The 26,568-nt window shown below is 42.9% G+C and overlaps 1 protein-coding gene across 2 annotated transcripts in view; it reads left to right on the forward strand.

The window, feature by feature from the left end:
* Positions 1–26,568, forward strand: part of UBE4B (ubiquitination factor E4B) — a 125,274-nt gene that overhangs the window by 84,334 nt on the left and 14,372 nt on the right. For both annotated transcript variants that reach the window (XM_055419528.2, XM_055419529.2), the window contains 12 exons: positions 1,034–1,090; positions 1,784–1,900; positions 1,999–2,097; positions 2,467–2,580; positions 4,032–4,230; positions 5,369–5,507; positions 11,558–11,657; positions 13,318–13,445; positions 14,898–14,996; positions 15,708–15,943; positions 22,336–22,462; positions 24,808–24,952. In XM_055419528.2, the coding sequence (XP_055275503.2) occupies positions 1,034–1,090; positions 1,784–1,900; positions 1,999–2,097; positions 2,467–2,580; positions 4,032–4,230; positions 5,369–5,507; positions 11,558–11,657; positions 13,318–13,445; positions 14,898–14,996; positions 15,708–15,943; positions 22,336–22,462; positions 24,808–24,952 (1,560 nt within the window). The remainder of the gene's footprint in view (positions 1–1,033; positions 1,091–1,783; positions 1,901–1,998; positions 2,098–2,466; positions 2,581–4,031; positions 4,231–5,368; positions 5,508–11,557; positions 11,658–13,317; positions 13,446–14,897; positions 14,997–15,707; positions 15,944–22,335; positions 22,463–24,807; positions 24,953–26,568) is intronic.

The raw sequence follows: 26,568 nt of genomic DNA on the forward strand, positions 1-26,568 counted from the left end.
GCCATTATTGGTGCTTGTGCAGCAGGAGAGAAAGGGCAATAATCTGAGGCAGGAAGAGGAAGACTCTTGGAGCTAGGATCAGAAAGAATCATGGTCGTTATCCTCTAGGTCAGTGGATCCCAGCTTTGCTGTACCTTGGAATCACCTGGGGATCTTTTTTAAAAAAAATACCTCTGCCTGACTCTCAAACATTGTGATTTAGTTCTTTGGAGGTGTAGTGAGGGTATGACCTGGCATTGGCCTTTCAGAGGTTTCCTGGGTGATCGTAACAGTGCAGCTGAAGTTGGGAACCTGGCTCCGGGCAAGGCGAACATTTCTTTCTCAGAGATGTGTCCATGCCTGCATGCATTGACTCAGAAGCTTCCAGCAGTTGCTTTAGCAGCTTTCATAAAAATGTCCAAATCACAGAGGGAATTAAGATTCACTGTTAAAATGGTTTTAGTATCACTGTGGCATAGTAAGCTATATTTATGTGCCTAAAAACTATCTTTTATGATTCTCTAACATGAGAATGATCAGGCCCCCAAAGGAAAACGTTGAGGTTCTCAAAAAACCAGGGATCTTGAAATCAACGAGTACTTTCAACTATATTGTGGATCCGGTAACTTATTAAATTTTAATTGTTTATAACCCTGTTTAATACTGGCAGGACTAGCCATCTAGTGTTTATGAAGCATATCTTTTTGATATAGAAAGATGTTAAATTAAAAAACATTTATTTATCTTTATGTGTATATGTTAAAAAATATGTCTGGAAAGCTGGTAGCCAAAATATCAATAGAGATTATTTCTGAGGATAAAGTTCATGAGTGATTTTTAGTTTCATTTTTTAACTTCGTTTATCTGAAGTTTTTTGGTTTTTTTTTAACAACATGCATGTATTTATGCATCAGAAAAGCACTTGAAGGTATTAGTACTTTGTTGGGAATGCATACATATTTGTAGCAGCATTAAAGCTATGTCTTGATGTTACACATGGCAGTCAGTTTAGGATGAAATACACTTAAATGACCTTTTCTGATCTTGTCTCTAGGCTTTAGGTGAGCTCTGTGAAACCAAGTTTGGAAAGACACACCCTGTGTGCAATTTGGTAAGCGCCACCCGCAATGGGCTTGCATATTTTCAGTGAACACATAGCATAGAAGAGATTCCTTAAGTAATGGCATCTGAAAAATATCTCTTGAGGGACGTGAGATGTGGATATGAGTCATCCATGTGGGTGACTCTCAACTGTTATATTGTTGTCACATGCATTATTGCCTGGGCTGACATTATTTACTTTCTTTTGTGATTTTTTAGGGGGGTAAGTATTGTGTACCTAGAATAACACATCCTATTAGAAACATTTCCTTGAGTCCTTTGAACAGTGGCTCATTTGAATGATATCAAAGTATATCTTGAAACACACAAAGTATATCTTGAAACAGTCCCTACAAGAAGGATATCTTGTAGGGACTTCCCTGGGGGTCCAGTGGTTAAGCATCCTCCTGTTAATGCAGGGACGCAGGTTCAACCCCTGGTTGGGGAACTAGGATCCCACATGCTGTGGGGTCCAAACAAACAAAAGAATTGGTATCTTGTAAAGATATAGAGGGTTTTCCTCTATCTGAAATGAGAAAAAATGGATTGAGATCCTATCTGTGACCCTTATGTTTTTGGAGGTCACATGCCAACCATTTTGCCGGTGGCTAAGAACCACTGAACAGGCTGGCTGCTTGGAACTCCGTTTTTCTCTAGTTTACCTCCCTTGCTGATTTAGTGGCCTCTTCTGTTTTCCACTCAGGTCGCTTCTTTGCCATTGTGGTTGCCTAAGTCTTTAAGCCCTGGCTCTGGGCGGGAGCTGCAGAGACTCTCGTACTTGGGGGCTTTCTTCAGCTTCTCCGTCTTTGCAGAAGATGATGTAAGTACAGCAGCCTTTTGCACCTTGCTGCTCTTATGTTCAGATTCCTTCCCAAATGTACATCATACGTGGATTGGATTTCTGTTTTCTCTTTGCAGGCGAAAGTGGTGGAAAAATATTTCTCAGGGCCCGCCATTACCCTGGAAAACACTCGAGTGGTGAGCCAGTCGCTGCAGCATTACTTGGAGCTGGGAAGGGTAGGTGTTCAGAAAATGAATCCAAAAGTTGAATATGTTTTCAGTTCCGGAAGTTAAAAGCAGCACAGTTAGAGGGTAATTGCAGTGTGATTCAGGTAATTTGTTCCTATCCTGGAAAGGAAATAGCAGAGACTATTTTATTAAATCCGCAACTGCCTCCCTCCTCCACTCCACATTCTCCTTTCATGCCGATCCTCTGGACACAATAGAATGTGGACTTTTCTTCTGTTCTTGTAGTCAAGTTCTTTACAATGAGTGGACGTGGGCGAGGAGAAAAGTGGGAGGGAGTTTAGCTTTCCTCGAAGTCAGAAAGGAATAATTTTTTTAAAGTTTTCATTTTTTTTCCTTTCCTTATAAAATGAATTTCAGCAAGAGCTTTTCAAGATCCTGCATAGTATCTTGTTAAATGGTGAAACCCGTGAGGCCGCTCTTAGTTACATGGCAGCTGTCGTCAATGCCAATATGAAGAAAGCACAGATGCAGGTAAGATTCCTAAAGATTGCCCTTATTTATTTGTTAAATTCATTCATCTAACTCATTCAGTTCCCACCCAACTTTGTTCTAGAGAATGGAGATACAGAGAGACAAACTTCCTGCCTTCGTGGAGCTTATGTTCTATAGGGTCAATGAATAGACATTTCAGACTGTTGTGAAATCTATGAAGCCAATAAAGGAAGGTAGAGGACTTGAAAGTATCTGTCGGGGCACCAGAAGGCATGGGAGTATCCAAGGAGGAGACATTTGATTAAATACCTGGCTGAGAAGGAAGAGCCATCCAGGACTTCTTCCCTGACATCTTCGTGGTTAAGACTCCATGCTTGCATTACAGGGGGTACAGGTTCAAACCCTATCCCTGAAAGTAGTGGCCAAAATATGAAATTAATTTTTTAAAAATCCTGCATGCAGATTAAGTTTTAAAAATAGAAAGCCGGCCATTGCAAGGCTGAGAAAAGAGCTTTCTAGACTTGTGTGATGCATGATGGTGGGAATGAATCAACTTTAGAACCGTCAAGGCTGCTGCCTGGAGGGTGGGCTGACATAGGAGGACAGGGTACAGGAGCCAATCCCAGGAGACCCAGTGTAAGGACACAGTTCCTGATGAGGGACACTGGTGACTTGAGACCACTTTACCAGAGTGGAGAAGTTAAAAGGACATCCTTGCTGTTTTATTCATGAGCAATATGACATTTCTACTCAGAAGGAAAAACAGAGAGGGGAGCGTGGACCTGGTATTAGACCACCTTGATTTCCAGCTGGGGCTCCGTCATCGGCCAGCAGTGGGACAGTGGTTCTCTGTGCCCCTATTTCCTCATTGCCAAGTGGGGATAATAATAGTACTGACTCATGGACTTAGTGTATATCAAGCTGCACCCAGTGTATCGTGAACACTTCACGGATGTTAACTGTTGTTATTAGAAGTGTTATATTCATGAAGCAGGATTGCACTAACACTGTCAGCCTGAGAAGCTGTTCGTCTAGTGGTCACAGTGGAACTAGTTCTGATGCTTTTGAGAAGAAGAAGAAGAGAAAGGAAACATTTATTGTGTTTCTCTTTACTGACTCTGAGGATCTTGGGTAAATCATGTAAATTCTCTGACCCTTAGTTTCTTCCTCTTTAAAATGTGAATAATAGTATCACTCAGTTCTAAGGGCTGTTGTGGAGATTCAGCGAAAGACAACCCTTCACATACAGTTGTGCTGTGTGGTTAGTCACTCAGTCATGTCCGACTCATGCAACCCCATTGACTATAGCCTGCCAGGCTCCTCTGTCCATGGGATTCTTAACACTCAACAAATCGCACCTACCAGCAGAGCTCTATGACAATGTGGATGTCCCCTCACTGACTTCAGGATGAAAATCTGCTCTTCTTTTTTATAAAATTGTGCCAGAATTCCTGTTCACATCGTGACTTTCGGTACTTTCTGTTTCACAGACAGACGATAGGTTGGTGTCGACGGACGGATTCATGCTGAATTTCCTTTGGGTACTGCAGCAACTTAGTACAAAGATCAAGTTAGAGACAGTCGACCCCACGTACATATTCCACCCAAGGTGTCGGATCACGCTTCCCAACGACGAGACCAGAGTGAATGCAACGATGGAAGACGTGAATGACTGGCTGGCTGAACTTTGTGAGTGATGTGTTCACTGTTAGGTCATGAAAACATCTCCCTTCTGTTTTCTTTTAATTAAAAAAAAAAAAAAAACAACGTAGAATAGATATACACATCCTATATGAGAAGGATCCATTTGGACTCAGCAACATTTCACAGTTTGAGTCTGACACCAGCTAGAGCGTCCCTGTCTGTCACCTCCCAACTCCCCCCAACCGCTAACTCCCTCTTGCCCTTGCTCCTGTTCTCCATTCTTAGGGTCAGTTTTCATTGACTCCTGTTCCCCTAAAACTGCTGTTATGGGATTATCAGGAAGAGAACTTTAATATCTTAATAGCAACTCTGCTATTCCATACAAGTTACATACAAGGAGACTGAGGTTCCAGAAGGTGCCCGGCTCAAATTGCAGCTGCTGCTCAAGTCTTCTGAGCTGAGCCTTGGGCTCTCCTTACTGTACCACTCTCCCTGATCTGAGCTCTTCCTTCCAGGTGTTTAATTTGGCTGCAGTTTTTCATACCTGTCAGTAGTAAAGGGAGCAAGCTCACTCTTTAGGAAAACAGAAATTTAGAAAACAGAAAAGCAGAAATGCAAGAGAAATGAGTAACATACTTTATGTTGCCAGATATTGGGTTTGAAAGTGATTCCTGAGTAGAGGGAAAAAAATCCGCTTAAATAAGTCCAACACTGGCTTATTTACATAATTTAGTACCATTTTGAGGTTTAATAATGATGTGTTTTTTAAATTTTATATATTTTTTAATTGAAGGATAATTGCTTTACAGAATTTTGTTGTTATCTGTCAAACATCATCAAGAGTCAGCCATAGGTATACATATGACCCCTCCCTCTTGAACCTCCCTCCCATAACAGTGATGCTTGAATAATAGAAATGTTTATATGAAAAACACCAGGGAGACACATCACAAAAGATCATTAATGTCCATCTGTGTAAACATTTAATCAGATGGAGCAGAGTACATGACCATTAAATGCAGCTCACAGGAAATCTGTTTTTCTTAAAATAATACTATCTAATTTTTAAAAGTGTCCTGAAACTTCTTGAAAATTCAAGTGTAATTTTGTCTTCTTAATTGCACTCTTCGTTAATATAGTCATGTGATAGATATTATTGCTGGGGTTTTGTGCTTTTTCCTAGATGGAGATCAGCCTCCATTTTCTGAGCCGAAATTCCCTACGGAATGCTTCTTTCTCACCCTGCACGCCCACCACCTCTCAATTCTGCCCAGCTGCCGTCGCTACATCCGCAGACTGCGGGCCATCCGGGAGCTCAATAGGTATGTGCGTGATGCCGTGTCCTGAGGCTGCCCGAGTCACCACTCATTCTCACAAGCACACAGTTCTCTTGTGACAAGTAGACTTGAATGTGAGGGGCATGTATGTTACAGTACATCAGCTGCCTCTCCTACCACATCCATGGTCCTTTGTTGGCCAGAGTTCTTTACAAGTTAAGTGACCCAGACTTAGATTTCTTAGAGTTCCCAACCCTTGGATGTGGTTGAGACTTCTGTGAACTTTTTCTACTGGGCACCTTATTATCAGAAGACACTTTAAAGGATCTCTTTGGTCCTAGACATACCCTTCTTTCCCAGGACTGTGAAACAGTAATTCTGGTTTCCCTTAATAAACAAGATCATTTACTCATACCAACATTGTAATTCACTTTTTTTTTGCATGTTGTTCTGTGGCATAAGAAGTCCAAAATGGCCAGATAGTAGCCTCAGTTTCCCAATCATTAACACCATTGTTATTTTTCTTACTCTGAGCATTTCTGCCCATGGATCAACCTGCAAACAAACCAAACCAACAGGAACAGGAGACAGACATTTTTTTGAACAGATCATCTGTAATAATAATGGAGCAGCCACTTCCACTGTTTGTTTGGTCCAGGAGTTCTGTAGTAGTATCTGTATCTGCCTTGAATTAAAGTAGAATTAATCACTTACTAATTCTAATCATTACTGGTAGCTTTCTAAAGTTTTTTTTTCCTGACACATAATCATGTTGTCTGTAAATGATGACTGTTTATGTTATGCTGCACATGGGCTTTCTGTAGTTGCAGCTAGTAGAGTCTACTCTGTTGTCGTGTATAGGCTTCTCATTGCAGTGGCTTCTCTTGTGGAGCACGGGCTCTAGGCTCACGGGCTTCAGTGGTTGCATCTCCTGGACTCTAGAGCACAGGAGCTCAGTAATTGTCGCTCATGGGCTTAGTTGCTCTGAGGCATGTGGAATCTTCCAGGCTTCCCGGACCAGGGATCAAACCATGTCCCCTGCATTGACAGGTGGATTCTTATCCACTGAACCACCAGGGAAGTCCTTTCTTATTCCTGCCTCACTGCCCTGGCTACAGTTTCTACTACAACCTTGAGTAGAAGTATTGATAGCTTTCTTGAAATTGTTTATTCAAGTTAATGGGGGAAGTTTTTTGGACATCTTCTGTTACCAGATTAAAGAAATTCCCTTTTATTTTGTGATTTTCTAAAGTTTTTCGTTCTTAACTGGAGTTTATTTTTATTAAATGCATTTTCAATCTCTGTGAGGAGGTTAGCTTTTTTCCCCCTTTATTTTATGCATGTGGTTGAATTATATCAGTTGGCTTTTGATATTAAACCAATCTTACATTCTTGGGAAAAAACTCAACTCTATGTTATTGCTTTTATATCTCATTGGATATTCAGTTGCTAATATTCTGTTTAGGGGTTTTGAGGCTATATTCAAAAAGAAGATTGACCTATGACTTTATTTCTCACTAAGAATTAACCGAAGTCTCTCAGTCATGTCCAACTCTTTGCAACCCCATGGACTGTAGCCCACCAGGCTCCTCTGTCCTTGAAATTCTCTAGGCAAGAATACTGGAGTGGGTTGCCATTTCCTTCTCCAGGGGATCTTCCCAACCCAGGGATCGAACCTGGGTCTCTCGCACTACAGGCAGACTCTTTACCATCTGAACCACCAGGGAAGCCCAAAAGTGAGTCCTTCTCAAATTTTGTTATCAACCTTATGCTTGCCATGTAGAATGAATTCTGAAATATTCCTTCTTTTTGTATTTTTTGAGGTGTTTATTGTATAAGAATTATTTCTTCCTTTAACATTTGGAAGCATTGATGAAGCTATCTAGGCTTTGAGCTTTCTTTGTGGGAAGTTTTCTAAGTTAGGTTTTTTATTGTTAATAGATATAAGACTGTATAGATTTTCATGTCATCTTGTGTCAGTTTTCTCGTGCTATCTAAAAGTTTCAAAACCTTTAGGCATTAACTTGTTCATAGTATCTTGACCTGTGGATTATACAAAAATAGGGTTTTTTTTTGTTTCAGATTCCTGGAGTATTTGTTCCTTTATCTCTTGTTATTGATTTCTAGCTAATTTCCACTGTGTTCTTTGTACTTTATTGAGATCTACTTTGTAACCAACATTTAAATTAATAAGAGTTCCATAGAAGAAAAGAAGTTGGAGTAATTCCCTGGCAGTTCAGTGGTCAGGATGACTCACTCTCACTGCCAGGGGCCCAGGTTCAGTCCCTGGTCTGGTCAGCGAACTAAGATTCCACAGTCAAGATAATAAAAGTAAAAAGAGGAAAACTCACTTTCTGTGTCATTTGTTGCCCTTATGTCTGCTGCTTTTATCAGCTTATAATATCAGTTATTGAGAGACTTATAAAAATTTCAAACTGTGTTATGTCTGTTCCTTCTTCCTGGAATGGATGGTATCCTGTGGTCCCACCATTCTCACCGACTCTGGAGGATATGTTTTCAGTGACACCATCTGCCACCTGCACTCCTAGACTACAAGGGGAGTCAGTGCCTTTCAGAGATGTTGGTGTTTCCCTTACCTGTGTATTTTTCAGTGCTGTGATACAAGAAGGGTCTTCCAGGACATAGTTAGGGCATGTGTGTGTTTTGAGAGGGAGGATTTCTGAGCTAGTCATATATAGTAAATCTACATTAATATTCCCGTCTTCTTATATTTTTAACTCCTTCTTCTGAATTATCTCAAGGAATTCTTGACAACTTCATTTAGCAGAGGTCACTGTGAATTCTAGGTTTTAGACAACCAGCTGGGCACACAGAGCCCATCCTGGTTACCCAGAATAAGACTGAATCCAGAGCCTCTGGGAGTTGTATTCATGTTGATGAATTTATCCCCACATAGAAGTTTATTAGCATGATGTTCTGCTGCTGATCAAGGATCTTCAGGATCTATTCCCCACTTACTACTGAATTTCTGTTTCTGCATATATAGTAAGTAGAATAATAGTGGCCCAAAGATTTTCACTGAGCTTCACAGGTGGCGCTAGTGGCAAATGAGACACAAGTTTGATCCCTGGATCATAAAGATCCTCTGCAGTAGGAAATGGAAACTTGCTCTAGTAGTCTTGTCTGGAAAGTCCCATGGACAGAGGAGCCTGTTGGGCTGTAGTCCATAGGGTCACAAAGAGTCAGACGTGACTGAGCACACAAAGGCGTTTACATCCTGTTCCCCCAGAACCTGAGAATGTGTCACCTTGGATGGTAAAGGGGACTCCAGATGTGATTGAATGTAAGATCTTGAGATAGGGAGGTTTTCCTGGATTATCTGGGTGGACCCATTATATCACAAGGGTCCTTTTAAGAGGGAGGCAAGGGGGGCAGAGTGAGAAAGGAAATGTGATGACAGAAGCAGACATCAGAGCAGTGTGGGTCCACAAGCCAAAGAATGTGGAGGCCCCCTCTGGAGGCTGGAAAGAGCAAGGAAACACTCTCCCCTGGGGCCCCCAGAAGTAATATATGTCTGCTGACCTGTTGGAGATTTCTGGCCTCTGGAATCCTGAGGCTATACTTGTGTTGGCTCAAGCCAGTAAGTTTGTGCTAATTTGTTAGAGCAGCAATAGGAAGCTAATATAACATATTAGCAAGTCTGTTTTTTTCTTCTAACATAACTTTGTAATTGGCCCTTAAGGACAGTGATCTCACTTCAGCTGTGATGGAAGCAATGAAGTACGGTGGGTTGGGACATTAGGTAAACTGGCATCATCCTGCAGTGTGACCACCTCAGCTACAGTCACCACAGGAGCAGCTACTGCTCTCAAACGAGGCTCATGGGACTTATGTGGGGGTGGGTGCTTGGTTTCTCCAGAGCCCCTCCCTTTGAATTCTTGGAATCCCAGTCTTCCCTCTGATGTTCAGATAAGAGATCCAGTGAGGTTATGGATGCAGTCTGTGTTCTAATCTGGTGCTCTGTGTGGACCAAACTCTGCTTCTTTATGGTCATCCTGGAAACGCCCTGACTCACTAGCTTTTCCTTGAGGTAAGATCTTAAAACCTGGAACCTATAGTTTCCTCATGTGAATGCTCCAGTGTCTTAACGCATAGCCACTCCATCTCTTCATTCCCAGAAATCAGTAGTGATTGTTCATGCAGCTATTTTTCCACCGAGAAGCTTGGGCTTCCAGTATTACTCCCTCAAATGCTCACTGAATCTTTACCACTTTGAAAGCAGCCCAGTTGAAGAACTAATAATCCCAGAGCCTATTTTCCTTGAGGGTCTGTTACCTGTAACCTCTTCCTGCCAATAATCATACAGGTTGTTATGTTAGCTTCTTTTTCTTGCTCCAGCAGATTACCATGGCCTTCGTGTGTTAAAATAACAAAAATGATCGTCTTATGGTTTTGGGGATCAGACGTCCTAAAACTGAGGCTGAATTCCTTCTGAGACTTTAGGGAAGAATCTTTTTTTTTTTTTTTTTGCCTTGTCTAGCTGCTAGAGACCCTTTGGCCCACAGATCCCTTGGCCCACAGCCCCTGCCTCCATTTTTGCAGGCAACAGTAGCATCTTCAGCCTGCTCCCTCCCTGGCCTCTACTTCACTGGTCACCTCTCCTTCTCTTCTCCCTCTTCTCTGACTCCCTCTCCTTCTCTTCACTCAGACCCTGTGTTGACATGGGACCTGCCCAGACAATCCAAGATAAGCTCCTCACCTCGAGGTCCAAACCCTTAATCGTATTTGCAGGGTTCCTTCTGCCATTTAAGGCAGCATATTCACAGGTCCTTGGGATTAAACTGTGACATCTTGGTCGTGGTGGTTGGAAACCTGGAGCGGGGCGGGAGGGCACTAGCACATTACTCTGTCTACCATGTCATGTTCCAGTTATGGACAAAGGAATCCACTTTATCTGAGGTTAGCAGAAAGAGGGTTATTAAAGGCTGTTATTTGGTTTATTGAAGAAGGCCTGGAAAAGAGGACTCCTGGAGCTCTCCTTTGAACCGGGCCTGCCAGGAAGCTGCTTCAAAGTTTAGACTCTGCCAGCACTTCAGCCACAGCCCTTCTGCACTGAGTTTCCAGAAGACCCATGTGGCTGTCACTTCACTGTGTTTACTTCTGACTCCAGTGAGGGCTCACCTCTTGGTAGGAGCTAGGTCATGTGCAGAAGTGCTGGCCACAAGGGAGTCTGGGAAATAAATATACTTTTGAAAAATATATCCCTGGACTTCCCTGGTGGTCCAGTGGATAAGAATCCACCTGCCAATGCAGGAGACAGAGGAAGATTCATATGCTGTAGAGGAACTCAGCCGGTTTGCTACAACTACTGAAGCCCACGTGCTCTAGAGCCTGTGCTCCTCAACAAGAGAAGTCACCGAAATGAGAAGTTACGCACTGCAACTAGAGAGTAGCCCCTGCTCGCCACAACTAGAGTGAAGCCCACATGCAGCAATGAAGGCCCAGAGCAACTAAAAATTTAAAAATATATATATATGTATCAATGATACAGAAATACATATGTATCACTGTGTAGTTTTCTACACAATGTTTTGATAGAATGGGTTGAAATGTGTTAAGTGAGCCAGGCTTTAAAATATACAGCGTATTCCATGATCCGGGAAGGCTTTTCCTCAATGACAGGTGATATTTGAGGAGATACCTGAAGAGAGTGAAGGAGTAAGTCGCAGAGATAACCTTAGAGAAGAACATTCCAGGCAGAGGGAAAAATGCCTAGTCAAGTTGTCTTTTGCTTTGGGTAATTGAGTAGGCATAATAATCTTGAATTTTCCTGAGACTTCCTTTTCTCCCTCCCAGAAAAGCAAGAAACAATATTTCCTTCCAAAAGTAATAATTACTGCATTTCACCAAATCTTAAAGTGCCATCCACTTTAAGATACCACATTGGGAACCAATAAAAAAGATGAACGCTGCCAACGTAACCATGACTTCCCATTGTTTTGTTGATGCTTACGTAGTGGGAGAGTGAGAGATGATGTGTGTCTGAGAGTCAGTGAAATGGTGAAGATGAATAGATACGATGGATGATGGATCTGTGTGTCCTCTTTCATTTGACTGTTAGTCTTTAATTTCAGAACTGTGGAAGATCTGAAAAATAATGAAAGCCAATGGAAAGACTCCCCACTGGCAACCAGACACCGTGAGATGCTGAAACGCTGCAAAACTCAGCTCAAGGTCTGTATAATTAACTGGGGTAATTATAGATCAGCCTCACAATAGGAATTTTCCCACCAGAATATGTGCCTTGAATGAAATGTCCTCATTTTTTCCTCATTATGCTTTTCCCCCAAGATAAAAATGGTACATTTAAATGCTTGTTGATTGTTTCTATGTATATTTAAATCTCAGGACCGAAAGTGCATACGCATGCGCCAGTAATGATATGAATTTAATGGCTTTTATCATCCTTGAACATTGTCTCCCTTTCCTTACCTCATGCAAGATGTTTCCCCTCTACTAACCCTGACTCCACACCCAGATACACACACACATGGCTGGTTTGTCAAGCCACGCATCTTCATGTCTGACAAAGTGGATTTGTGGTAGCGGAAAGCTGTCTTTCCTTTGCCCCACATTCCTCGTTGAATTGAAGATGATCCATTGTATAGAACCTAACTGTAGACAGGAACATTTCTGCTTATAAACATGGTAGTGGTGGTTTAGTCGCTAAGTCGTGTCTGACTTGCGACCCCATGGACTGTAGCCTGCCAGGCTCCTCTGTCCATGGGATTCTCCAGGCAAGAATACTGGAGTGGGTTGCCATTTCTTTCTCCAGGGGATCTTCCTGACCCAGGAATTGAACCCAGGTCTCCTGCACTGCAGGCAAATGATTTACTGACTGAGCTATGAGGGAAGCTCTTATAAACATATAAGGAAGCTTATAAACATAGCTAAAAACAAACGCTAGCTAAAGTTGTACAAGGGAAGCACAGACAGCAAATGTATTCATTTTTCTGTGTTTATGTTCAGATTACAAAGCTGAATGTTAGCTGGCCGTGTTTTCTGTTGTTTAGTAGGATGCTATGTAGAAATTTTACCTGACTTAGATTTCTGGTAAAAGTTAAAAATTTCAGTTTTATTTACTAATGGAGTAGAAACCTCTTTGAGAAGCAAAATAAGCCAGGGACTCTTCTGGGGTCTATAGACCCCTTAAGCACTCCAGAGAGAGGTTTCAAGAAGTCTGGAAACTGTTGACATTTATATGTAATGTGTGTGCATGTGGATGTTTAAACTCACAGCGATCCTCTGAGATGGGTGTTACACCCTTACTGGACAAGCTTTTTGCCCACGATGAGCTTAAGTACTGACCTGGAATTTAGAATGTGAATATGTCAGGCTTCTTCTCAGTAACCACCACTGACTTCCAAAGGGTCTCTCTTGTCAAGTTTTTCAAATATGACAGTGATGATTTAGCCTTTTCAGCACTAAACTATGCCCAGTGGTTCGCATGGCACACCTTCTTAGAGCAGAGGAAGCTCTTAAGACACAAACAGCATCTTACAACCCGTTAGTGCTAATGCTCTGGAAACCCTAGAGCAGGGGTCCCCAACCTCCAGTATCTAATGCCTAATCTGAGGTGGAGCTGATGTAATAATAAACCTAAAGTGCAAAATAAATGAATCACTTGAATCACCCCCAAACCATCCCCACCCCACCACATTCCACTCTGTGGAAAAATTGTCTTCCACGAAACTGATCCCTGATGCCCAAAAGGTGGGGGACTGCTTCTCTGGAGCCTAGATTTCCCATCTCCTGGCCCATGCCCTGCCTGTGACCACACATAGGGACTTAGTCACCAGCTAATCTATGAATGGGGACATACCTGCTTCCACAGAAACTGGTACGATGCAAGGCCTGTGCTGATGCTGGCTTGCTTGATGAGAGCTTTCTGAGAAGATGTCTGAACTTCTACGGCCTTCTCATTCAGCTGCTGCTCCGCCTCCTGGACCCTGCCTACCCGGAGTGAGTTGCTCTGTCTTCCTCCCCCATCTCCACTCGTCCAGGCCATCCAGGCCATGTGGTCATTGCTCTACAGAGCCAACACCCAAAACCAAGACCTGGGATAATGTAATCAGGAATGCATTTCCAGATTGTACTTAGATTATGAAAGTAGTAATGTTAATGGCTGTTTTCTCTGAAATTAGTTATAGTAGTGAAGGACTGTCAACACTTCTTAGGTTAATTTTGAGAGAGTACTTTTTGAAAATTGGCTATAAAATCTTTGATAAAAAAGGAAATCTGTGAATCAGAAGTGAAAATTTGGGATTAACAGGATATTGGGTCCCCCTGAGCACTGGGTCCAGGCAGTGGACCTAGTCAATTCCAAGAATGAACCAAGAACATCATGGATCTCTTTATCATCACCTGGACAGCTCCTCCAGACAACCATTTTTGTTTTCTTTGTTACAATTTTATGGTTGTTATGAAATCTCCAGATCATCAATGTTGGGGAGGTTGGCCGAAGCCTGCTGCAGGAATGGAAAATAGTGTTTAAAGTAAAATGTCCCCGATGGTGAAAATTGGAATTCTAAACCAGTTCTGCCAACCTTCAGAATCTATATTCGTTATTGTTTAGTCTCTTAAGTCGTGTCCAACTCTTTTGTGACCCCATGGACTGTAGCGCACCAGGCTCCTCTGTCCATGGCATTTCTCAGGCAAGAGTACTGGTGTGGGTTGCCATTTCCTTCTCTAGGGGATCTTCCCGAACCAGGGATCGAACCCAGGTCTCCTGAATTTGCAGGTGGGTTCTTTACCACTGATCCAGGGGAAGCCTCAAAGTCTATATAGGTACAGATTATGGCGTTGATTACAATCATTCACATAAGGAATCGTGGAAGAGAAAGAAGAATATATAAAGCAGATGCCTTCCAAAGAATCAAAAGTTGCATTTTGCCTCTAAATGCGAAAGCATTTATATGCAGTATTAAAGATGAAATTCATACATATAAAAGCAAAAAAATAAACGTGCAGCTGTATTGTCTTAAACAGTTTGAGCTGCATAAAATGACCAAACATGACACTTTTATTTCCTTCATGTTTTATTTATTGCATTAACGTTAACAGGAAACCAAGAAAAGGAACAACATTCACGTCCACCTTAGCACATCCCCATCTTCGTGATTCCCTGTTCATTTCTGGTTGCAGTTTCTTTGCCTGTGCACTGTTTCAGTTCAGTTCAGTTCAGTCGCTCAGTTCAGTCGTGTCCGACTCTCCGCGACCCCAAGAATCACAGCGCGCCAGGCCTCCCTGTCCATCACCAGCTCCCGGAGTTCACTCAAACTCATGTTTACTTAGTTGTATAATAGAATGAGCTTTTTCCGAATGAACCACTTATTGTAATTGTAGTGTTCTAATCCCCATAGATTGATGTGTCATGATTTCACTTTGTAACCTGTGCTTTTCTCTCCTTGACAGTGTAACACTGCCTTTAAATTCAGATGTCCCCAAGGTATTTGCAGCGTTGCCTGAGTTTTATGTAGAAGATGTTGCTGAATTTTTATTTTTTATTGTACAGTAAGTCTCATTCACATATTACATATTTCTAATGTGTTTTTATATTTAATGTACACGTTGTATTACAAACCTCCATTTGATGCCACTGAATGCTGCCCAGAGACTGGAAAAATAAATCCAGCTGTGGCACCAAGCCAATTCCAATAATATCTCAAGACAGAAGCAGGATTAACAATGCTCGTATTAATATACTCTGTGAAAATTGAGTTGAATTTTTAATAACTGAGTATGCGTTTCTGAGAAACAGAAGGAGAGAACAGTTTATAAATATCTGAGTGAACATTCAAAAGCCAGAAATACCCACATCTGTATTTTGTACCAATATTTTTCTCAACTGTAAAATTAGAGAAAGTTTACAAAGAAATAAGTTGAGTTTATAAGTAGTATTCGAAATCTGAAAAAATGAAAACTCCATCAAAATATTTTTTAAAGTCTTTTTGGTCATGAAGATCTTTTGTAAAATTATGATTTAATTGTAGCTTTGGTTTATTTTTCAAGATGTAAGTTAATGTAACATGCTGTGGCCAGTAGACACAGTGGGTTTGAAATCCTCCCCAGTTATAATGTGAATAGTCACCTTAAAACCAACAAGTTAAAGGTAATTCAGCAACCTTGTTCCTCGACCTATTCCCCTTCCTCGCCCAGTCAGCAGCATCCACCCACGTTGAACCTCTCGAAGCTTCACTACCTGTCCTTCTCGCCTCTCTTCAGATACTCTCCTCAGGTGCTTTATGAGCCCTGCACTCAGGATATTGTGATGTTCCTCGTCGTGATGTTGTGTAACCAGAACTACATCCGAAATCCGTATCTGGTGGCCAAATTGGTAGAAGTCATGTTCATGACCAACCCTGCTGTTCAGCCAAGGACCCAGAAGTTTTTTGAAATGATCGAGAACCATCCCCTCTCCACCAAGTTGTTGGTCCCTTCCCTGATGAAGTTTTATACAGGTAATGTTCCTGATGTGTACAGGTGGGCAGGATTGTCTAAAACCAGCGGGTGAAGTTGTTCTAAACCTGCTACCTAATCTCCTAGTGTCCACATAGAAGTATCACCCACTAATCCACCGCCCACAGCACAAAAACTGTTGGTTATTTTCCGCTCTAGTTGTGGAAACATTACACTGACCACTCTCTTTAATACATACTAGTCACTGATAATTCAGTGGAATCTATAAAAAAGTAGAGGGGTTACATTGAGACCAAACTGATGTTTTCATGTGAAATTACCTGGTTCATTTTATATTTGACTGCACTAGGTCTTCATTGCTGCACACGGGCTTCCTCTAATTGCAGCAAGTGGGGGCTACTCTTCACTGCGGTGCTCAGGCTTCTTATTACAGTGGCTTCCCTTGTTGTGGAGGGGTTGGGCACATGGACTTCAGTAGTTTCAAACCCATGTCCCCTGCATTGGTGGTGAATTCCTAACCACTTGCACCACCAGGGGAGCCCCACCCGGTTCATTTTATTTTCTAACTTACAGCATTAGTTTTGCAAACGGAGTTTCAAAACTGTAGGTGAAACAGGGAGCTGGTTAAAAATGCTTATTCTTGGGACATCCCCCAGCCACTCCCCGAAACCAAAGGAATTGGGATCTCCGGGAGTCTTCACTCTTTCACTAATTCTATACATTTATCGAATGTTTACTCTTTGCCAGGCACTGTCCTAGGTGCTGGGCCACACTGGTGAACAAGATTGAGAACATATCAGACACTTTGCAAGGGGGTCTTCCTCTTCTGGTTGAACTATATTCTGAGTTTTCATTCATAGTTTGGCTTTTGAACTGCAGATGTATTTTCATAAATCCAGTTAGTTACCTGTGGGCCGCATTCACCTGTTCTCTACCAAAGGCACATGACTGTACTGCTGGGACAGTTTTTCTCCAGTTGTTTATTTCTCAGGAAAGGAAGTGTGCTGTCTTCTTACCGTCTATTGAACCTAGCATGCTCTGGGCACCCATTTAGCAGAGTATACTCGACTTGCTCTTGAAAGAAACCCCAGCCTCCATGAGCACAGTCCCTTGCTGTTCACAGAGGCAGCAGTGGATTGAAGGTTCTTCTGTGTTCAGTGACAGCCATCCCTTCTCAGTCGATCAAGACCTGCTCCTGCTCATTTTGAGATGGTGCCTGTATTTCTCTCTGCTTCTGAGGCTCAGGAGTCTGTCTGTCTTCTTCCGCTTCATCACTATTACCTTGTGTCATCTCTTGGAAATTTCTCTCCTTCCCTAATCTACCTGTATCCTCTTAAACCTAAAGAAGTCCACAAGCCCCTTAAAGTTTTGTTAACATGCTCACCTTGCAACAGCAGAGAGCAGTCCTGGGTAAAAGGCCCTTGCTTGGCTCGCCTGTCCTTCTCTTACCTCTTATCCCTGGTAGGAGAGGACCATGGCCATTCAGGTACAATTGGTGCATCAGCTGTTTACAGAACGGGACCTCATATGGTAACCTGCACCTGTCAGGCTTCACTGAATTGAAGGTAATCCTAAATTTCTTTAAAAAAAAAAAAAGAGATGAGGTACCTCTCTTCACCTATCAAACTTATATTTAAGATGGGAATACCCAGTGTTAAAATGGGTTTAGGAAAATAAACTAATCTGCAAAAGCCTATTTCAGCCCTTCTGTCACTAGTATGCAGAATCAATGCTATGAAACTGAAAAGGTAGGTTGGTAAAGCCTTTCTGGAAGGCAAATTGGCCATCCACACCAGACACTTTAAATAGTGTTCCTATCTGGGGACTTCCCTGGCAGTCCAGTGGAGAAGATTCTTCGCTTCCACTTTGGGCAGCACAGGTTCAATCTCTGGTTGGGGAACTAAGATACCAGATGCTGTGGGGCACAGCCAAGAAATAATAAGGAACATTGGAGTAACAGATTATCTGTGTTGGAAGCAGCCATTCTCTGTCCCTGGGGCTGGGGGAACCAAGAGAAAAGGCTTGGGGTTATTGGAATCTGGGCTCAAATGATTTCCTAAAGGAAATCAACTCTGTATACTCAGTGGAAGGACTGACGCTGAAGCCGAAGGTCCAATACTTTGGCTACCTGATGGGAAGAGCTGACTCATTGGAAAAGGCCCTGATATTGGGCAAGATTGGAGGCAAAAGGAGAAGGGGGTGGCAGAGGATGAAATGGTTAGATAGCATCACTGATGCAATGGACTTGAATTTGAGCAAACTCTGGGAGACAGTGAAGGACAGGAGAGGCTGGTGTGCTGCAGTCCGTGGGGTCATAAAGAGACAGGACTTAGTGACTAAACATAACAGTAGCAACAAATAGTGAGAGTATTAAAAAGAAATTCCTGCCACTTGTAGGTCAGTTAAGTAAATTATTATTTATCCATCCAGTGGGTCCATGTGAACCGTGAAAAATAGTGTTAGTTACATTAAATGGCTAAGTAATAAAAAGAAAGTGTCATTGATGGGACAGTTTGTCAACTATGACCACCTTTTGGTACACAAATATATATTACAGATAAAAGTATGGGAAGATATGCACCAAAATGTTAACAGTGAGTTGTTTGTTTTTGAATGGTTAAATTGTGGGTGGTTTTATTATTCTTTTTAAAAATGTTATCTCATGTCTTCATTATTCTACAGTAAACTTGTGTTGTTGGTATTGAAAAAACAAAAAAGGTTTTAGTTAAATGCATTTTGTACTCAGTTAATGCTCTGGGCTTGTCACTGTGGCTTTGGGATAAAAGACAGGGCTAGGCCTCCTGCCTGTGAGGCCCAGGGTGGGGGCGGGGTGGCAGGGGAGCACCATAAAGATTCCAGGAGCGGGAGGATGGGTGGGTGTCCTTTCTCTTTCTCCCTGGCCACCAAGTAGCATGCCCTCTGGCCCTGGCCTGCCTCTGTAACCACGGGTAGATGATAAGATGATACCCCTGCTAATAATAACCACTGCTTATTGAATATTTACTGATCCTTTCACTTAATCCCCCACAGCAGTCCTCGAGATGGGTGCTATAAATATCTCCCTCTTACACATCAGGAAACTAAAGCTTAGAAGGGTCTGGAAGCTCCCTGAAGGTCAGCAGCCAGTGAGTGGCAGCGACCTCGGCAGTTGGATTAGCACAGGTGCTCCACCTGTTCCCCGGGGCCTGGCACCTGGGGAGCCCACAGTGGGTGTGGCAGACACCCCCCCACGTGTCCAGCAAATCCACGTTAAGTCCTGCTGGTTTAGGTCCTGGCTCCTGAGCACAGCCAGCTCTCAGACATGAATTAGAGCTTGATCTCTGAAACACGCTCCTCTTTTACACCCCAGAGAGGGTCTAGCTTAGATAGTGCTTAAGGCCAAATGTTTGTTTCAAAAATAAAACTGAGTTTCAGAATGTGTGTGAGTGTGCTCAGCCGAGTCCAACTCTTTGCAGCCCCCATGGACTGTAGCCTGCCAGACTCCTCTGTCTGTGGGATTTTCCAGGCAAGACCACTGCAGTGAGTTGCCATTTCCTACTCCAGGGGATCTTCCCGACCCAGGGATCAAATCCACACCTCTTGCATTGCAGGCAGGTTCTCTACCACTGAGCCTCCAGGGAAACCCAAGTTTTGAGAAAAAGAGTGTTTTATTTGTACTAGAGCAAAGGTGGTACTTAAGGACTAGCACTCAAAACGTGTCTACTCAGAACCAGGAAGAACACTGATAACCAAGACAACTGCAAGACCATTCCCCTTCCCAAGCTGATCTGAGTCAGCACAGTGTTAGCCCAAGTCGACTTTGTCACCAGCTCAGCAAATACGCGTGGAGCTCCTACTACACATCAGCTCCAATGTTGCCACTTGGGCCTAGCCGTGCGAACACCAAAACCCATGTCACCGCCAGTTAGGCATTCTGGCATGAAACCAATAAATAAGGTACTTACAGAGAGTGGGTGTGAGAGGAGGGCCTGGTGCTACTTTTTTTTTTTTTTTTGGCATATGGGATCTTGGTCCCCCGACCAGGGATTGAACCCGCAGCTTCTGCAGTGGAAGCGTCAAGTTTTAACCGCTGGACCACAAGGGAAGTGTCGCCAGCCTGGTGTTACTTTTAAGCACAGTCAGGTCTCCAAGGAGATGACTTTGGAGTGATGTTGAAAACAAGACTAAAGAGGGAGCCCTGAGAAGATCTCAGCCACAGCATGGCAGACAGTGAGAACAGCACATGGAAAGGCCCTTAGGGCCCCGGGCAGCTTATTGAATCAAGAAGACTTGTGAGCAGGAAGCAGGGATCTAGATCTCTGCAGGCCTTCTAGAAATAGGACTTGGGACAGACAAAAAAGGAGAAATACCATATGATATTCCTTATATGTGAAATATAAAAAAGAAATTATACAAGTGAGCTTACAAAACAGAAGCAGACTCACATACTTAGAAAAAGAACTTATGGTTTGCCAGTGGGGGAAGGACAAAGGGAAGGGATAGTTTGGGAGTATGGGATGGACTTGTACACACTGCTGTATTTAAAATGGATAACCAACAAGGTCCTACTGTATAACATAGGGAACTCTGCTCAATGTTATGTGGCAACCTGGATGGGATGGGAGTTTGGGGAGTACATATATATATACACATATATATGTAGGGCTGAGTCCCTTTGCTGTACATGTGAAACTGTCACAGTATTGTTAATTGGTTATATTTCAATACTTTGGCCACCTGATGCGAAGAGCTAACTCATTGGAAAAGTCCCTGAAGCTCAGGAAAATTGAGGGCAAACGGAGAAGAGGTGACAGAGGATGAGATGATTGGATGGCATCACCGGCTCAGCAGACATGAGTTTAAGCAAACTCCGGGAGATAGTGAAGGACAGGAAAGCCTGGCATGCATCAGTCCCTGAGGTCACAAAGAGTCGGACCCGACTTTGCTACTGAACAACAACAATACAAAATAAAAGGTTTAAAGTTTGGGGAAAAAAAGAACTAGGACTTGGGGATTATATCTTGAACTGATGCAGTTTTGAGGGAACATTAGCAATGAACTTTTTTTGATGTTGGGAGAGATGTATGAGTCCTAGGTTCACAGTCATTACTTAGTCTCTGCTGTGTTCAGGATACAGGACAGGTGTTCTGGGCCATTTAGAGCATAGACGAGGCTCTGTGTCAGCCCTCCATACTGCGTTCACACTTTTATACAGTTAATAAAACGATGCTTAGTTCAGCTTAAAGAAAGGTGCTTTTAGATCTTCATACTAAGATACTGTCCTTTTATCTTTAAATAACATTTTTTAAGTCCCTATTAAGTGTTCATTGGGAAATACAGAAGATAGCAAAAAGAAAGCTCGTTGATAATGTCTGCACTCAGAATCTCTGTTAACATTTTGCTCTGTGTCTTTCCAGTCAGCTTGTATATCGCGTGTGCGAATGTGTGTATTTTTTAATATGATTGGACTCAAACTGTATATTTTCTTTGGTAGCCTGTGGTTTTATTTGTGTGTGCATGTGCGTGTGCTCAGACTCTTTTTGATCCCATGGACTGTGGTGATGGAATTTTCCAGGCAAGAAGACTGAAATGGGTTGCCATTCCCTTCTCCAGGGGATCTTCCTGACCCAGGAATTAAACTTGTGTCTGCTGCATTGACAGACAGATTTATATCACAAATACCTTTTTGCGTTCTCTCTTGGGCATTGGATTATTTGTATTTTCTTCCATATAATAGTACTTTAATGAATATCCTTGGAGATCAGTCTTTGAACATGTTGTGTTTTTATTCCCACCCCGGTTTATAGTGTATTGCATCTTTTCCTTAAGTCCGTTGTCCTTACCTGACAGTTTTCCCTCTTTTTAAAATTTGTCATGAGTTCAGGAATTTCTCATGCTTAAGCTATTTGTCTTTAGAAGAAGTTTGATCTTTGTTCCATTTTAAAAGCTATGTGGATCATGATAACTGGTAAATGAATGATGAGTACATAGAGATTTACTGTGCTTTTCTCTAATTTGATACATGTTTTAAAATGTCAGTTATACAAAAATAGTTAAAGTGATAGTCACATTCAGTAGATATGTTTCCCTTAATAAAATTTAAGCCAGTTTTTTTTCCCACTCAGGGAAGTGTTGTGGAGTTTCTATAAACCAGTAATAGTTGGGAGAGGTATGGTAATTCAGCTCTGGTCATTGGTGATGCTAGCCCAGTGATACCCATCGATTTTCCCAGACCAGTTCATTTTGTTACTGTGTCATTGCCCTCCTTCACTGTGAAAGTCTGTCTTCAAAACCACTTGTAATTTCTCTCTGACTTATGTATGAGGTAGAGACAACATTTAGCACATCTCTGACTTTGCAGATTCGTGTTACTTACTAATGTTATAGCAGCAGTATCTGCGTTTAGAAAGGTAGGAAGGTCCGTGTCCTTCAGCCCCTTGTCTTTCTTCTTCAGACGTTGAGCACACCGGCGCCACCAGTGAGTTCTACGACAAGTTCACCATTCGCTATCATATTAGCACCATTTTTAAAAGCCTTTGGCAAAACATCGCTCACCATGGCACCTTTATGGAGGAGTTCAAGTGAGTATTGGGCCCATGATGTCTTCTTGCAAGTCAGAGGGTGCTGTTTCTGCTGCTGCTGCTAAGTCGCTTCAGTCGTGTCCAACTCTGTGCGACGCCATAGACGGCAGCCCACCAGGCTCCCCCGTCCCTGGGATTCTCAAGGCACAAATGCTGGAGTGGGTTGCCATTTCCTTCTCCAATGCATGAAAGTGAAAAGTGAAAGTGAAGTTGCTCAGTTGTGTCCGACTCTTAGCAACCCCATGGACTGCAGCCTTCCAGGCTCCTCCGTCCATGGGATTTTCCAGGCAAGAGTACTGGAGTGGGTTGCCATTGCCTTCTCCGAATCAGAGGGAAAACAGCCACTTAAAAGCTTTCCCAGCTGGTTCTTGTTGACTGTTTGGTTGGTCTCCTCTAAGTTTTCCAGATGGTCCTGCTAAATGTGAGCAGGATTGTCAAAATCTCTGCCTGCCAGACTTTGCTGAATTTTAGATTTGTCAAGACACTTTGGGCATAGTATTCAAGGAGACAGAATCTATTCTGAGATGAAGTATTGTGTTTTTTGGTGTTTCTTGATTACAATATTACATGAATTTGCAGAATGGCTGAAATGGGATCTTCTAGCACTCTTTGAATATGTTGAAATCAAGCTTTAGAGTTAGAAACATTAGGAGGACTTCAGGTTCAAAAGCAGCTAGTGTGAAGGCTGTCATTGGAAATGATGTTCTTTGTAGGGAGGGCCTAGACCTTGATGAAGTTTGTCTCATTACTAACCTGAAGTTTCAGTGACTGCCTAAACCTGGACATTAGTAATGCCATCTAAGTTACTTAAGGAAAGGTGCAGCAGTGGAGACATAAAGAACAGACTTGTGGACACAGTTGGGGAAGGAGAGGGTAGGACAAATTGAGAGGGCAGCATTAAAACATATGCACTACCACATGTAAAAGAGATAGGCAGTGGGAATTTGCTGTATGACGCAGCAAGCTCAAACCTTTGACGCAGGGAGCTCAAACCTGGTGCTCTGTGACAACCTCGGGGGAGGGGGATGAGTGGGAGGTGGGAGGGAGGTTCAAGAGGGAGGGCACATATGTATACCTGTGACTGATTCATGCTGCTGTACGGCAGAAACCAACACAACGTTGTAAAGCAATTATCCTCCAGTTAAAAAAATTTTTTAAATAAACGTGCTTTAAAAAGAAAAGTAGATGAAAATGTTGATCTCTTGAATTAGTCTTAAGAAGAAATTTTATCCCATCTACTCTGATATTTGCAACCCATATTCAATCCTTGATCAAGCCTAGCTGTCACTTGTTAACTGAATTACCATTCAACAGTGGACGTATGGCCAGTGGAGTAGCCATTCCTTTGATAGCTTCCCACAAAGTAAACCCTTTAGGTTAGTTCTTTCTTTCCATGAACTGTTCTTGTTGTCAGAAGTACATGCCAACAAAAGCTTGCAGTGAGCTTAAGAGACCAGGCATGCCTACAGCTCAATTTGCATGGTGCTGATTAGGAGTGTTCATTCTGAATTTCCAGTCTCTTGATATCCAGGCCTCTGCATTTGTTAACAGGTACTTGTATTCCCAAGGCAAGGCCCTGTTGCCCTCTGATTTCCCAGCAATAGATCCTGAAGAGTAGTTCCTCTTTTCTTTCCTAATCTGACAGGTCCAGAATCTAATAGGTGGACCAAGCTATCTCAGCTCACCAGGTAGTCTGTCTATTATAATAGGATTTGTAGGACAGTTCTGAAGATTGGAAGCTTCTGTTTCTATAAAGAACGTTAATATCGTACTTTAACTGTATTACAGCTTTCAATTTTTCTTAAGTGTGTCTTTCTTTATAAAAAGGATTAACTGTGTCATTAGTTCTCTTATATGTGGATATTTGTGCTTTCCTTATATCTTGGTGAGCTTAAGCATATTTTTTCTAGTCTGGAAGAGTGTTTTCTTTACTTAAAATTATTTAGGGAATGAGCCAGGGGAGTGCTGGTAACCCACTCTCTGGAGCTGGGGGTGCTGGAAGTCAGCACTTGCCGGTTTTCCAGGGTGTAAGTACTTCCACTGATGCCAGAGTTGAATCTGCCAAGGGAATTTGCTCACAGAATTCTAGAATGTTATTAGCAATGATTGAGGAACCATGCCAGGTGGCTCCAGCACATCACTGGAATGAGCTTATCACAATTAATATAAAAGAATCACACAATCCAGGGGGAGATGTGGGGGTCCCAGCATCGAGTTGTGTCGAGGCTGGTGGCTCTGCAGGGCGAGATGAGTAGCACTTGGATGGAGGCCATTTTTCTCTGGGACCTGCCGCCACATTTGCTGCCAGTAAACGTGTGACTGTATCCTGTGTAATTGCTTTTTAGTTCTGGGAAGCAGTTCGTCCGCTATATAAACATGCTGATAAACGACACGACGTTCTTGCTTGATGAGAGTCTGGAGTCTCTGAAGCGGATCCACGAAGTGCAGGAAGAGATGAAGAACAAAGAACAGTGGGACCAGCTGCCCCGGGTGAGGACACGGTGCAGGTGGCCTAGGCGGAGCCCTGCGTGGAGGGCTGCCTCCTCGGGTCTGAAGGCTTAAATGTGACCGACTGGCCAGCAGTTGTTATCTCCCTCCTGTGGGCTTTTGGGAAATTTGAGCGTGGGTTTTGAGTGGGAGAGACCTGACTTAAAGCCAAACAGTGCGCCGAGAAGTCTTTCAGAATGTGTCCTGGAAACTTCCTCTGCCTTTTTAACTGTAAAGGGCTTTTTAGGGAGAAGAGCTTTTATTGTTTGAATATGTTGATGAATATTTAGGAAAGTAACTAGGGACTAAATCTCTAGAATTCTGTCTGCTAGAAAAGAATTTGATTTGATCTTCTGTAGACAACTGTGTGAACAACCCTGAAGGACTCTGATAGAGTGTTTTTCCTTTCAATAGATCTTGCTTTTTTTATGTTCAGTTATAAATAGAAAAGAGGCTTGTCTTGCCAGGTTCCATGAGAAATGCTTGCTGTGCCGGCAGCCGCCTACTGCCGTCTCCTGACATTTATTGCAGTCGTTTAGGTGGTTCTCTGGTCAGTTACTAGGCCCTTGACAGCTATTGGTTGCCTCATATATTGGCTAGTTCTGCTCCTGGTCTTATTAGATTCAAAATCAGAACTGCTTTCCAGAAAGCAGGGAGGACTACTTTTTCTTGACTGTAAGTAGCATTCTCAAAATAAAGAAGTTACTGAGGTTCTAAAGTCGTAGAGTCAAAACTATCTTGTGGTGGTGGTTCAGTCGCTCTGTCATTTCCGACTCTCTGCATCCCTGTGACTGTAGTCCACCATGCTCCTCTGTCCTCAAACGTCGAGTGTTGAAGCACATTGAGGAAGGTTTTCATTCCAAGTATTCTCACAACTTTGATAAGAATTCTACATCTTACTCTAGCCAAAGTGCTTCAACTGCAGACTGCATACACTCTTTTGGGGAACTTCACCCAGAGTCCATGATTTCTGGATTTGTCTGGAGTCCATGCCAACATGCTCCTCAAGCCCTTCTAATTGTATTCGTGAGATAATGTAGTGGTTGATGTCTTTTTCCACCCAGGAAATGGCAGCCCACTCCAGTGTTCTTGCCTGGAGAATCCCAGGGACGGGGGAGCCTGTTGGGCTTCCGTCTAAGGGGTCACACAGAGTCGGACACGACTGAAGTGACTCAGCAGCAGCAGCAGCAGATACATTTTGTCTTTCTCATCACTCTCATATTCATTTTTAAACACGCCTTAAACTGTTTTGCTCCGGGGCCTCCAAAACCCTCCTCCTCTGCTCTCTGTTTCACACAGTCAGCCCTGCACCTGAGCCTCCACAGCCCCGAAGCTTACCAGTCCGTCGACTCCAATCTGGCCCTGTCCCCCAGCCCTTGCAGAACGTGCCAGGGAGACCCATGAGCTCTAGTTGAAAGAGCCCCAGCTTTGGAATCCAGGGGACCTGGGTTTGAGAACTGGCACTGCCACTCACTGAGTTCATCATCTCTGTTTCCTGGCCCGTAAGTCAGAGGTAGTTCCTGCCTTGAGGGAAACTGTGAGGAGAGATGGTGGATGGCGAGGACTGAGTTCAGGACCAGCCCGGAGATCATGTTCAGGATGTGCAGCTCCTGTGGTTT

This window comes from Moschus berezovskii, chromosome 17, assembly GCF_049115385.1.
Source record: "Moschus berezovskii isolate FMDL1 chromosome 17, NW_MosBer_1.0, whole genome shotgun sequence".
NCBI classification, from domain to species: Eukaryota; Metazoa; Chordata; class Mammalia; order Artiodactyla; family Moschidae; genus Moschus; species Moschus berezovskii.